The following is a 13,067-nucleotide window of genomic DNA, read 5'->3' on the forward strand; positions in this document are numbered from 1 at the left end:
AAATTGTTATCAAATATTTATTATTCATAATAATTAATTTTCATATATACGTTAATCATATTAGGTAATTTCGTAGCTTCTAATTAAGGAAATTGCAAAAAAAATTTTGGTAGATTATTTATCAATTCGATAGTTAGTTTAATAAAAAATATAATGTAAGTCAAGATGGACCAACCTATTTTTCTAAGAATAGTATATTTTATATAGTCATTTATTAAATGAGAATTTATAATCATACAGTTCTATGATCATTCATATCATTTTATAACTGAATATTTAAATCATCGATAACAAAATTTTCAATGTGAAATCTTTAATAAGTTTATAATTTCTAAATGTTTTTGAAAATTCATTGAAAGTTTTAATATTAAAATATTTATGTAATCTTATGGTATATAGTATAATTTATATATATATATATATATAAATATATATGTTTTATTATTAAATGATATTTTTTGCTCATATGGTTTTAAAATAATGTGTATCTTCTTATAATATTAAATAAAATTTCATATTAATACAATTTTATGATCATTTGTAACTTATTATGACAAAACAAAATAATCTATTGATCACAAAATTTTCAGAGTGGAGATCTTCAAATTTCTAATAATTTATAGACGTTTTGAAAAATTCAAAATATAACATATAAGAAAAATTATAAATGTTTTTATTATATATTTAATGTGATTTTTAAATATATTTTAATAATATAAAATTAAAAAAAAGAACTAAGATACAAAAATTGTTATCAAATATTTATTATTCATTATAATTAATTTTCACATATACGTTAATCATATTAGGTAATTTCGTAGCTTTTATTTAAGGAAAGTGCAAAACATTTTTTGGTACGTTATTTATCAATTCGATAGTTAGTTTAATAAAAAGTGTAATATAAGTTAAGATGGACCAACCTATTTTTCTAGGAATAGTATATTTTGTATAGTTATTTATTAAATAAGAATTTATAATCATACGGTTCTATGATCGTTCATATCGTTTTATAACAAAATATTTAAATCATCGATAACAAAATTTTCAATCTGAAATCTTTAATAAGTTTATAATTTATAAATGTTCTTGAAAATTCATTGAAAGTTTTAATATCAAAATATTTATGTAATCTTATGGTATATAGTGTTTAATATATATATATTTATTTATTTTATTATTAAATGATATTTTTTACTTATATGGTTTTAAAATCATGTGTATCTTCTTATAATAAAAATGTTAAACCATTGATCATTAATTTTTAACATAATAATTTTAATAGTTTTATTCATTTATTGTCGTTTTTAAAAATTCAAAATATAACATATACGAAAAAATCTAAATTTTATTTTTATAGCTAATTTGATTGTTTAATTTATTTTAATAATATAAAATTAAACAAAAAATGATGGAGGAGATATACATTGTTATCAAATATTTATTATTAAACTCATTAATTGTCATATATATATTAGTCATTTATGGTAATTCCGTAGGTTTTATTTAAGGAAAGAAAATATCATATCATATCATTATATCATATAGTTTGACCAACTTATGTATCTAACAACATATAAAAATAGAATGTGGACCTACTTATTTTTCAATTAAATGTAATTGATTACCTAATTGAGTGCCACCTATGCATTGGAACCTTTTTTAATTAATACAAAATTGAGGTTACATCTTTTCAAATGTTCCTCAATTAATATATAAGGGATAAACATGATTCTTAATAACTCTGCCGATATCAGATTGTTATAGCAATACCATGTCTTTTTCCTAAATATTTTTTACATGATTCTTTTAATTTTTGAATGATACACCTTTTTACAGGATAATTTTATTTTCCGAATGATGCACCTGTTCACATACCTCTTTTAAATTATGAACAACACACTATTTTCACTTCTTTTTTTAATTTTTAAGACACATTATTTCACGTATCTTTTTTTGATTTTTGAACTGTGCGTCAATTAATAGATTGATATGTTCAAGTCTCTAGTTATCTTAATTCCTCATACGTACCACCATCATAGTAAAATTATGAGATCTTTGAATATATATATATATTTCTTGTAACATCTTCATCATATTTTCATAGAAATGTTTTATCTACATATAATATAGCAAACATGTTTTTGTTTTCTACTCACGTCATTATTTTTTATAAGAAATAGTCAAATTCAACGATTGAAGTTATCATAGTTTTATAATCTAACAAAAAGAATATATTATTTATAATATTTGAAATTATCAAAATGTTTTAGCAAAGACATGTTGCTCTATATCTCTGTTTTTTTTTAAATACCTAAATAAAAAGTAAAAGTAAAAAATATATGAATGTGATAGATAAAAAATCATCTTCGACTGTATATTATAGAATATTTTAAAAATTAATAATATCTAATAATCTTTTGGATTTTACCATAAATATAATGTGAGTGTGCCATATAAAATAATTTTTAAAATGTTGTTGTAATTTTAAAATATATTTTCCGTATATTAATTAATTCTACTTCTGTTGGAATTTTTTAAGATAGTTTATCTAGCTGTTGTAAAGTTAGAAACTTAATAAAGTAAATATTTCTAAACTTTATATTACAATATAATTTAATATCTAACTAAATGTGGTGATGTTTATTGATAAGATAACTACTAAATCTAAAAACTAAGCATAATATTTCATCCAACCATCTTTATATATCTAATCTTAATTTAATTTTCTTCGTATTTTTAGGATAGAATATAGAGGAAACTCACTTTTTAATTTTCTTAGATCAACATTTTCTATAGGAATTTTTAACCTAAATGTTTTAGATTAGTTTATTTTATATATGAATTACTTACATAGAGTTGAGATTAGAAGGCATCCAGTCATTTAAGTAGTTACTTTTCTTAGAATGGCCATTTCATTCTGTTGAAAAACTTTTCAACAGTGGCATATTCTAAAATTGTCACTTGTCTTGACAATGAAATCTTGATTAGGGTTAAATATACCTAAAACCATGTTAAGTATTTTGTACGGCTCTGTTACGTATGTATTATTCCTTTTGTATACAACGTTTGGATGCATATAGAAATTGAGATATATGCTTTTTGGTCCACCAAATTGAGATATATACATGATCAGAATTTCGGAAAAGACATATACGCGTGGCAGTATCCTATTATAAACTTATCTTATGACTATAACAGGAGTTTCACGTTGCCCACAACACCCATGGCAAGACAAGCTCAGCGACAAAGAGTTGCGGTTGGCAAAAGCTTAAGAGATTGCGTGAACTTACTGTCTACACGTAATAAGCACGGAAACGAATTTTCATTTAAGCCTCCTTTTATCAACTTTATCTTGGAGCATGATTCGAAAGAAAATGATATTAGGTAAGAATTAACTTGTATTCTTTCTACTTAAAATCAACTTGTATTGACAGGTACATTTTGCAATTGGGAACCGATGCAATCTACATGTACGTTTTCCATAGTGTTAGCCAAAGATTTAGACGGTCAAACATGTAGCTAGAGATTATTCAATCGCTCTCAAATAGTCATGTTGTAGAATACATGTGTGAGTTGTTGAGTCAGTTTTCTTGTATTCGTAAAACCTTGAAATATTATCTTATGGTTTTCCTCTGGTTAGCTGGATTTTGTTTGTTTCTTGAACTTCATGAGATGGCTAGTTACATTTTTTTTTTTTTTTTGCAACTGGCTCGTTACATTTTTGTTACAAAGCTTAAATGTTTATTTGGAAGGGACTGTATTGTATAATGAATTTGGTGCCAGAATGTTTATTATGAGAAACCAAGCAAATTTTTTATAATACTGATAAATGACATGCACAATATAAAGGATGGGGGCAAATGTGGTATCAAATATCATCCAAGATTTGCATATCGTCGTATTATTATGGCTTTTTATTTTATTTTCGGAATAAAATGTGACACGTCCAAAGTTGACAATTTCCAAAACAATCATCCTTTTCTGTTTTTGTTGTTGTTGTTTTCTAAATCAGATTGATGATGAAATCTCTCAGTTTCTACTTTTTACGGTAAAAACCAACTTAATATTTTCTAAAATGTCATGTATTGCATTTATTTATTTTTCATATTAACTTTCTATAATGTCATATTACCGCATTTATTTAGCCAAGTATGTAATTTTTTGTTTACGACTTCAATGATTTTGTACGGATCAACTGATCATAGCCATTTTGATTTTATCTACAAACTTTATTTAAGTTTCGAGTTCTGATATTTTTTAAAAGAAATTAGGTAAGAGAAAAACCCAACCAAATTGAACAAGTAATAATTTTTTGACAATTTTTTTTGTCAAAGAGTAATATATACCAACGGTGCTTTGAGCTAGTGGTTTCGTGATTAGAATTGGTTATAATGTGTTTATAATTTGATTTTTATCGCGAGAGAATGTTTACATCCAGAACCAGACTTGATCCTATTAAAATGAAACATTGGAATGGGATCCCATTTCATGGGGCCCCTAATTTAAAAAAAAAACTTTATATACATATAAAATATATACTATATAATTAAAACTATATTATGAGATACAATTTATGATTATTTATTTTAAAAATAAAATTTACCAAATAAAATATATAAAAATTTTGATTTTTACTAAAAATTAGATAAGATTTCAATTTTGCATAGGGTCCCGTTAACGTTAGGTCCGGCTCTGTTTACACCATGTCTAACTATTAATAAAATCGATTTAAATTATTATTTGGGTTAAAGATCCAGACAACTTCTAGTTATTGAAAAAAAAGTTCTTTGCAAAATCATATTTATTGATATATATTAAACAAGATTGCATCGAATAATAAAAAAAAATTAATTCATTATTATGTCACGTCAATATCTACGGTCTAAATGATTGGATTTACTAATATCTCTTATATATTAGATTATAGATGATAATAAATTCCTAACATATGTATATCAAACATATAATATGATTGTTTGGCAAAGAAAATATCAAACTTTAGAATATCTTTCAGAGTTAGTACGTATATCAAATCCCCTATCAATGCTATCATACTATTACGTGTTGAATTGGCTATGGTTTGGCTTTTATAAGTAGTGGGATTTACTCACATAACCTTTAATAATTGCATATTAAAATACAAATAATTAAATCTTGATTAGAATAATCACTAAGCTTTTTCCAAAAGGTTGGAGAAAGTGTAGAAACGTTTGGAAAGACTAAACCCTAAATCATCTCCATTACTTAATCAACCCAACAAAACTAGAATCAGCTATCAAAATAACAATAGAATAGCACAATCGTTTGCGTTCAGGAATCTATAATAAGACCATGAAACCAAAAATTCACTCTATGTAGTCTAAGTATAGCTCATGTTCACGAATTTGAATCTCAGCTTGAAACTATAGAAAAAGCTGCCCCATTTTACTATATATCTTAACGTATAGTAATCATTAGAACTGAATTATTGACGTGGATGCATTAATAATTTAGTAGGACCAATGCTAATGTTTACGAAGAAATAATTTTGTTCAAAGTAGGTTTGTAACCGGATATGATTGCGCAATGTTTCGGATTGAATAAATATTTATAATTAAAAAAAAAAAGAATACTAGAGTACGGTGAAAAGAACGTGATGATATCTACAAAGAGAAGGCAACTTGTAGGAGTATTCCTTAAACCTTTACTTTACCTTACATCAAATTTACATTTGAATTTTAACTTTTATGTATTTTGAGTATTTGACTAATGTTGCTAACATCATTGAGGGATCAACTCATCAACATTTCCAGCTTTTAAGTAAAATATCTTCGTCCATGGGACTTATTAACTTTTCAATTCATCTTATTTCTTTCTTAAGATTTAGAACACAAGCTTCTTGAATATATAGGTTTTTGTTACTTCTAAGGGGGAAAAATGTTTTTACGTTATACTTCTCCTTTGCTTTTTGATGAATCTTGGGTGAACCTGAAATCTTATTTCTTTCTTAAGATTTAAAACACAAGCTAATTGTAGATTTTTTTTTTCTTTTTTTGAAACTAGCTTATTGTAGATCTTTTTTTTTTTTGGAACAACTTTGTAGATCTTACTCTTAGAAACACTAGAAACTGAAAGTCAAGTCTATGCGATGCCGCGTTCCAAATGATTCAACATTTTGATACATTAAACATATGAGTGCTGGTTAGGGATATTGTGATCAGTTGATTCATTGAGTCCGAAACCGACTTAACAATGTTTTGATTATCATTTGGGGCGCAGAAGGAGCTGCCAAACATCAAACAACATCGAATTTTTGGGTTGAGATTGGTCGTTTGGTTCTGGCAGATTAACTTTTATATTGGCCGTAGCTTTTTTAGTCGAGTACAAACTGATTCATGAGATTTTGGTCCACAAAAACATCTCTAGTCTAATCAAAGAAGAATGCCCACTAATCATAGAACATAGGAAAATTTTCAAGCCATGTGATATTGAGTTGAGAGTACAAACTATAATTTGTTAACAAGCAATAATGGTCCAAATACTAAAGAACTTGCCCTTGACACCTTGTGTGCATTCAGCAAAAAAAAAAAGATCAGGCCATCCGTCAATATACCAAAACCATTTGGTACACACACACATAACATATTGATATGTTTCCAAGTGTAAAATCTTAAAAACTATAAGCAATTTGAATGTGAGGTACTTGTTTGAATATTTGGTCTTTTAAGAGATTTATTGAAGGCAAAGAAACATGGGCGATTTCAAAATAAGGTAAAACCCTCTTGCAACCACAAGAAAAGGATATAAAAGGACAAAACAGAGTAATTGAGGGGTCGACATGGGGAATTACAAAGAATGTGAAAACCTTGCAACCACATGAAATACACAAATGTCATTGTCACAAAGATAATGAAACCACACTGTTGTCTCTTACGTCTATGTTTGTTTTGATCTGATCATCGATGAAGAACCACACATAAAACAAAGCCACATTTTTAAATATACCCAATCAATCCTCACCTCTCTTCACATGCCCATTGAATCGAATCTCCTCTCATTTCTTCTTTTGTTTTGTTGGACTTAGATAGAATCAAAGAACACACAAAGTGTCAAAACCCTTATCGCTACTATAACCTCCACCATCTTCATCATCTCTCCTTATAAACCACTCTACTACTCTACCCATCTCTAAGCTCTTTATAAGCAATGGTGAGTTTTCGTTCTCTGTTTTTGTGTTGATTCTGTTTTCTCTGTCTTAATGGTTTTGATTGTCTTTAAAGGTTCATGTCTCATCGCATGGAGCAAAAGATGGCTCGGAAGAAGCCTTCGACTACAGAGGAAATCCACCTGATAAGTCCAAAACCGGTGGATGGTTAGGCGCCGGTTTAATCTTAGGTTCAATTTCCAATCTTCATATCATACAAAAACCAAAACATCCTCTGTTTCTAAGCTCCTCTCTGTTTTTTATTTTAACTAATATATTTCCCCTGTTTCTTATCCCCTCTGTTTTTTTTCTTTTAACTTACATATTTCCTCTATTTCTTAGCTCTTATGATTTTTATTTCAACTAAAATACTAGATTCTGACTCACCCTTAAAAGGACAGATATATTTTTTGTTTTACTTTTTTAGAAATTTAATTTTTATACTTATGTTTTTTGTCATATTTGTATTTTTTTCTTTGTATAATATTTCTTTTAAATGATTAATATTTTTTTAAAATAATTGTATTAAAATAGTTTGACCACACATATATCAATAGGTCATCTTCCTATTTTAATATAATACTAGATTCTGACCCGCTCTTAAAAAGGCGGGTATATTTTTTGTTTTAAATATTTTAACAAATTTAATTTTTATATTTATGTTTTTTAATCATATGTAATTAACGTAACTGCATAAATTAATTACATGTAAATTAATTACATGAAGTAATGTGTTATATTCATCAATTAAAAGGTTGAAATTATTAAATAGCATAAAAATAGTTTGCGCTGAATTCAGTTCAAAACAAAAAAAATTGGACTCAATATTGACAAAAGGGGAAAACGTAACCAATTGTAAATGGTCCGAGAATTTTGGATAGGAGGTTACATATTGATTAATAAAGGTGGTTACAATTATAAAATATTTGATTTATTTTTTAAGTTGGACACAACATCAATCAATTGGTCATGATGCTGTTTTAATAGTATTGACTAGATTTTGACCCGCGCTTGAAAAGCGCGGGGTTGTTGGATTATATTATAATACACAATTTTATTATATCGAAAAACATAATTTTTAACAGCTATAAAATCTACAAATTAGTTTATTTGAGATTTTATATATACACTTTTACGTAAGTTTCTTTTCGACATGAGAATTATATCCGGATCAAAAAAAAAACCGAACAGACCCAAAATTATAGGTTTAGTTCAGGTCCAGAGAAGATAACTTATTGGGTTTTTTTTGACCCGCAGGTCTTTGTTTGAGTCCGGGTCCTACCCTAGATCCGATCATAAATATGTGTTTATTAGGTATATTTGGATATTCCGAATATGTTTCCGGTATTATGGATATTGTTTTTAAGTTTTTGGTTTACGATTAGAGTTTTGATTTCAGTTAAATTTTTCAAATTAAAAAAAAAATTGGGTATTTGGATAAAATTTTGGGTATTTTTCAGTTCATCGTGTCAGATTTTGAATAAGATTTTAAATTTTTAGGTATTTGAATTTTTTTTGGTATTTGTTTGGAGTTTCAAATACTTTTCGTGTTTCGGATATTTTTCAGATTTTTCATATATTTTAAATTTTTTTATGATTTTAAATACCCGAACAGATGTGGACCCATTACATCCATATCAGGTCCAACAACCTTTTGATATAGATTTTTAATGCTTTTACGATTAAAAATCAAAATGATAAATATAGTAATAGTAATGATTAAGATTTAGGAGTGAGATTTAAATAAATAAAAGAATTGACTAAATAATTGTTAGAGAAATATATGGTAACATATTATTAGTATAAATTTAAGGTAAGACCAAAAAATAATAAATTAAATAAAAGGGTCCAAACAACTTTTATAGGTAGATTTTTTTAGACTCCTTCCCTTTTAATAGTATTGATATTACCTCTGTTTTTCAGCTCTTCAGTTCATTATTTTAACTAAAATAAATCCTCTGTTTCTAAGCTCCTCTGTTTTTTCTTGTAACTAAAATGTTTCCTCTGTTTCTAACTTCCTCTCTGTTTTGTTTCATTTAACTAAATGTGAAGGGAGTGAGCTATCGGAGAGAATATGCGTGATGGGCATATCTATGAATCTAGTGACGTACCTTGTCGGAGACTTACACATCTCATCAGCAAAATCAGCGACCATAGTCACAAATTTCATGGGAACTCTCAACCTCTTGGGACTTCTTGGTGGTTTCTTGGCTGACGCTAAACTCGGTCGCTACAAGATGGTCGCAATAGCTGCCTCTGTCACAGCTCTGGTAAAAACACTAAAACGTGGCCTTGTAGCTTTTATAGGCTCGTAAACTCTCTGATCTTTTTGCTTAATGTGAAAAACAGGGAGTGTTGCTATTGACAGTGTCTACAACCATCCCAAGCATGAGACCGCCACCATGTGACGATTTCAGAAGACTTCACCATCAGTGCGTAGAGGCAAAAGGTCACCAGTTAGCTCTTCTCTACGTCGCTCTCTACACCATAGCTCTCGGCGGCGGAGGAATCAAATCCAACGTCTCGGGCTTCGGGTCTGACCAGTTCGACACGAGTGATCCTAAAGAAGAGAAGCAGATGATCTTCTTCTTCAATAGATTCTATTTCTCCATCAGCCTCGGATCTCTCTTCGCCGTGATTGTTCTGGTTTACGTCCAGGACAACGTGGGAAGAGGCTGGGGCTACGGGATCTCGGCCGCGACTATGGTGGTCGCGGCCGTGGTTTTGCTCTGCGGAACGAAACTGTACCGTTTCAAGAAACCTAGAGGAAGCCCTTTCACTGTTATATGGAGGGTTGGTTACTTGGCGTGGAAGAAAAGAAACGAGGGTTACCCTTCAAATCCTAGTCTTTTAAACGGTTACGACAACACAACGGTTCCCCACACCGAGAGGCTAAAGTGTTTGGACAAAGCCGCGGTTGTCACAAACGAGAAGGATTCGTGGAGCGTGTCGACCGTTACACAGGTCGAAGAAGTGAAGCTAGTTGTGAAATTGATTCCTATTTGGGCAACGAACATTCTCTTCTGGACGATTTACTCCCAAATGACTACATTCACAGTGGAACAAGCCACGTTTATGGAGCGTAAAGTCGGGTCTTTCACCGTACCCGCAGGGTCATACTCGGCTTTTCTCATTCTCACGATTCTCCTCTTCACTTCCCTTAACGAGAGAGTCTTTGTGCCTTTAACAAGAATGATCACAAAGAAACCTCAAGGACTCACCAGCCTCCAGAGGATTGGAGTTGGGCTCGTGTTCTCAATGGCTGCAATGGCTGTTGCAGCGGTTATAGAGAACGCTAGACGCGAGGCAGAGGTCGCCAAGGGGATGAAGATAAGCGCGTTCTGGTTGATTCCGCAGTATTTCTTGGTTGGTGCGGGTGAAGCGTTTGCTTACGTTGGACAGCTTGAGTTCTTTATTAGAGAAGCACCAGAGAGGATGAAATCTATGAGCACCGGATTGTTTCTAAGCACGGTTTCGATGGGATTCTTTGTGAGCAGCTTGCTTGTTTCTCTTGTGGATAAGGTTACACACAGGAGCTGGCTTAGAAGCAACCTCAACAAAGGGAGATTGAACTACTTCTACTGGTTACTTGTTATCTTGGGAGCATTGAATTTCTTCGTTTTTCTTCTGTTTGCGATGAAGCATCAGTATAAAGCTGATATGATTAGTGTTGGGGTTGATGATTCTGTGGAGAAGGGTAAGGATAGCGAAAAAGAAAAGTCTGAGTTTGAGCTTAAGGACATTCCATAAAAACAGAGATTTGTCTTACTAGTTTCTTGATCGCTTGCTTGTAATTTGCTTTGAATATTTTCATTTTGTTTTCGTAATTTTAAGTATAGTGTTTTTTTTTGCCACATTCAGGAATCTTTATTATACAGGGAATGATTTCTCTATGCATCTTGCCCATCAGTAACATGTATTTTTAGTGGATGTTAGTACGGAATTACGGATGACTTATCAAAATCAAAGTGGCCTTATATTCCCCCTTTCAATCCACATCTTTATATCTATCTATAAATATGTTTGCTTCACTCCTGTGCTGCCACCTCAGCGTCCAGCTAGAAAAGTCATTTATTGTGGGCGTGACACGTGTCCCCTGCCTCAATATTCTGCGTTTCATTAACATTATCATCAACACTTATGGGCTGTTTTGGGATGTGGGCTTTATGTTTGGCTCACGAAATCCAGCTCACAAGAAATCCTAATGTTCTCATTCTAGATTTCATTCAAATCTTTCTTCTCCGCCACCCAAGAGATTTAGATTTTTAGTTCTGTGATGAAGAATCCTGTGATGAATCGTTTGATCTTCACTTTCATCAACCACAACGTTTCAGTTACAGATTCATCGTTCTTAACCCTTTCTTACCTTCATCAACCACGATTTAGACTTAAATGCGATTTTCTCTTCTGCAAGGCGGTCTACATGTGATTGCCAGTATAAATAGGTTAGCCTTCCTTCTCTCAAAACCATCTTCCCAATATGTTTAAGTAGCGAAGTAAACTTATTATTTTTTCTGATTTGAAATCCGATATGTGTTCTTTCACTGTACAGGTTAGCTTGCTGCAATTATGCGACGCCGGGAATGTCAATCGTGGTAGGGACATCTTCCTCGCCGATTTAAAGGTACATTATTTCCCACAAAATCATATATCCAATCCTCTTCATCATAATCTTCTCAAAAAATCAAGAGAAAATTGCTAATTTTGCTTTCCTTCTCGCCATTAAATCGGCGCTGTTGTAACTCCTCCGTCGCGGTTCGACTCCCTCTTGCGATGATCATTGGAACCTGTCGCAACCTCCCTCCTGTGATGATCATTGAATCTACACAATGATAGATCTTATTTGAAGCTAGGTTTCTAAATCGAAATGAATCAATTTGATTATAGCGAATTGATTTTCATTTGATGATTATATAGAACCTGTGTTGAATCGAATTGAGGCAAATTGATTATACCGAATCTGGGTTTAATTCAATTGATTCAATTTCGTAGGTGCATTGAATCAAATTAATGCAAAGATTTTCATTTTATAGTGTTCTGAAATGACAACCTTAAAAAAAAAACATTCTTCTGTTACTGTCAGAATATAATTTTTTTGTTTGTTTAACAGATTTGAGAAGAAGAAGAAAGGAACAACAATGAACTCTGAGAAAAACAACAGCACAAGCTTCCCACCAACTGAGCCAGAACTCTGCGACAATAGATGCGGTTTCTTTGTGTCTTCCAACATGAACCTCTGTTCCAAATGCTACAGAATTCTCCGAGCCGAGGAAGATCTAACCGCTGTAGCAAAATCTGCTGTCAAGAACTCACTTAAGCTTCCATCTTGCAGTCTCATTATCACACCAGAGCAAAAACAGCCTCTTGAAACCGAACCAGCCTCTGTTGTTGTAACAGCTGAGCCGTGATCAGCTCCTATAGCCACGGGACAGGAGGAGGCAGAGCCGTCGAAACCTGCACGGACTAACAGGTGTTTCAGCTGTAACAAGAAGGGTGGGGTTATGGGGTTTAAGTGCAAATGCGGTAGCACGTTCTGCAGAAGCCATAGGTGCCCAGAGAAGCACGAGTGTAGCTTCAATTTCAACGAAGTTGGACGTGATGTAATAGCAAAGGCCAATCCTGTGATCAAGGCGGATAAAGTCACAAGGATATGAAAAAAAAAACATTTTCTTTTTATAAAGTAATTTGGGGTCTCCATCTTTTGTAAGATCTCTATCAGTTAATTATAATCAACATATTCTTATATTACTATGGTGTTGTTTGTACAAGAGGGAGGAGATACCACATTGACTCTTTTTTATATCTGTTGCTACAGATTATTGTTTTTTTTTTGAGAAATGTTACAGATTATTGTTATAATTTCTATATATTTATTTGCATATAA

The 13,067-nt window shown here is 30.9% G+C and overlaps 1 protein-coding gene and 1 pseudogene across 1 annotated transcript; both read left to right on the forward strand.

Moving 5' to 3' along the window:
• The first annotated feature begins 6,930 nt into the window (after nt 1-6,930).
• LOC103835064 (protein NRT1/ PTR FAMILY 6.4) lies at nt 6,931-11,039 on the forward strand. Its single transcript, XM_009111166.3, has 4 exons — nt 6,931-7,188; nt 7,260-7,374; nt 9,236-9,453; nt 9,533-11,039. The coding sequence occupies exons 1-4, from the start codon at nt 7,186-7,188 to the stop codon at nt 10,931-10,933; spliced, it is 1,737 nt and encodes a 578-aa protein (XP_009109414.1). The 5' UTR covers nt 6,931-7,185; the 3' UTR covers nt 10,934-11,039.
• Nucleotides 11,040-11,313: 274 nt separating this feature from the next.
• On the forward strand, nt 11,314-13,067 carry LOC117133430 (annotated as a pseudogene).

Source organism: Brassica rapa, chromosome A01 (genome assembly GCF_000309985.2).
Source record: "Brassica rapa cultivar Chiifu-401-42 chromosome A01, CAAS_Brap_v3.01, whole genome shotgun sequence".
Taxonomy (NCBI): Eukaryota; Viridiplantae; Streptophyta; class Magnoliopsida; order Brassicales; family Brassicaceae; genus Brassica; species Brassica rapa.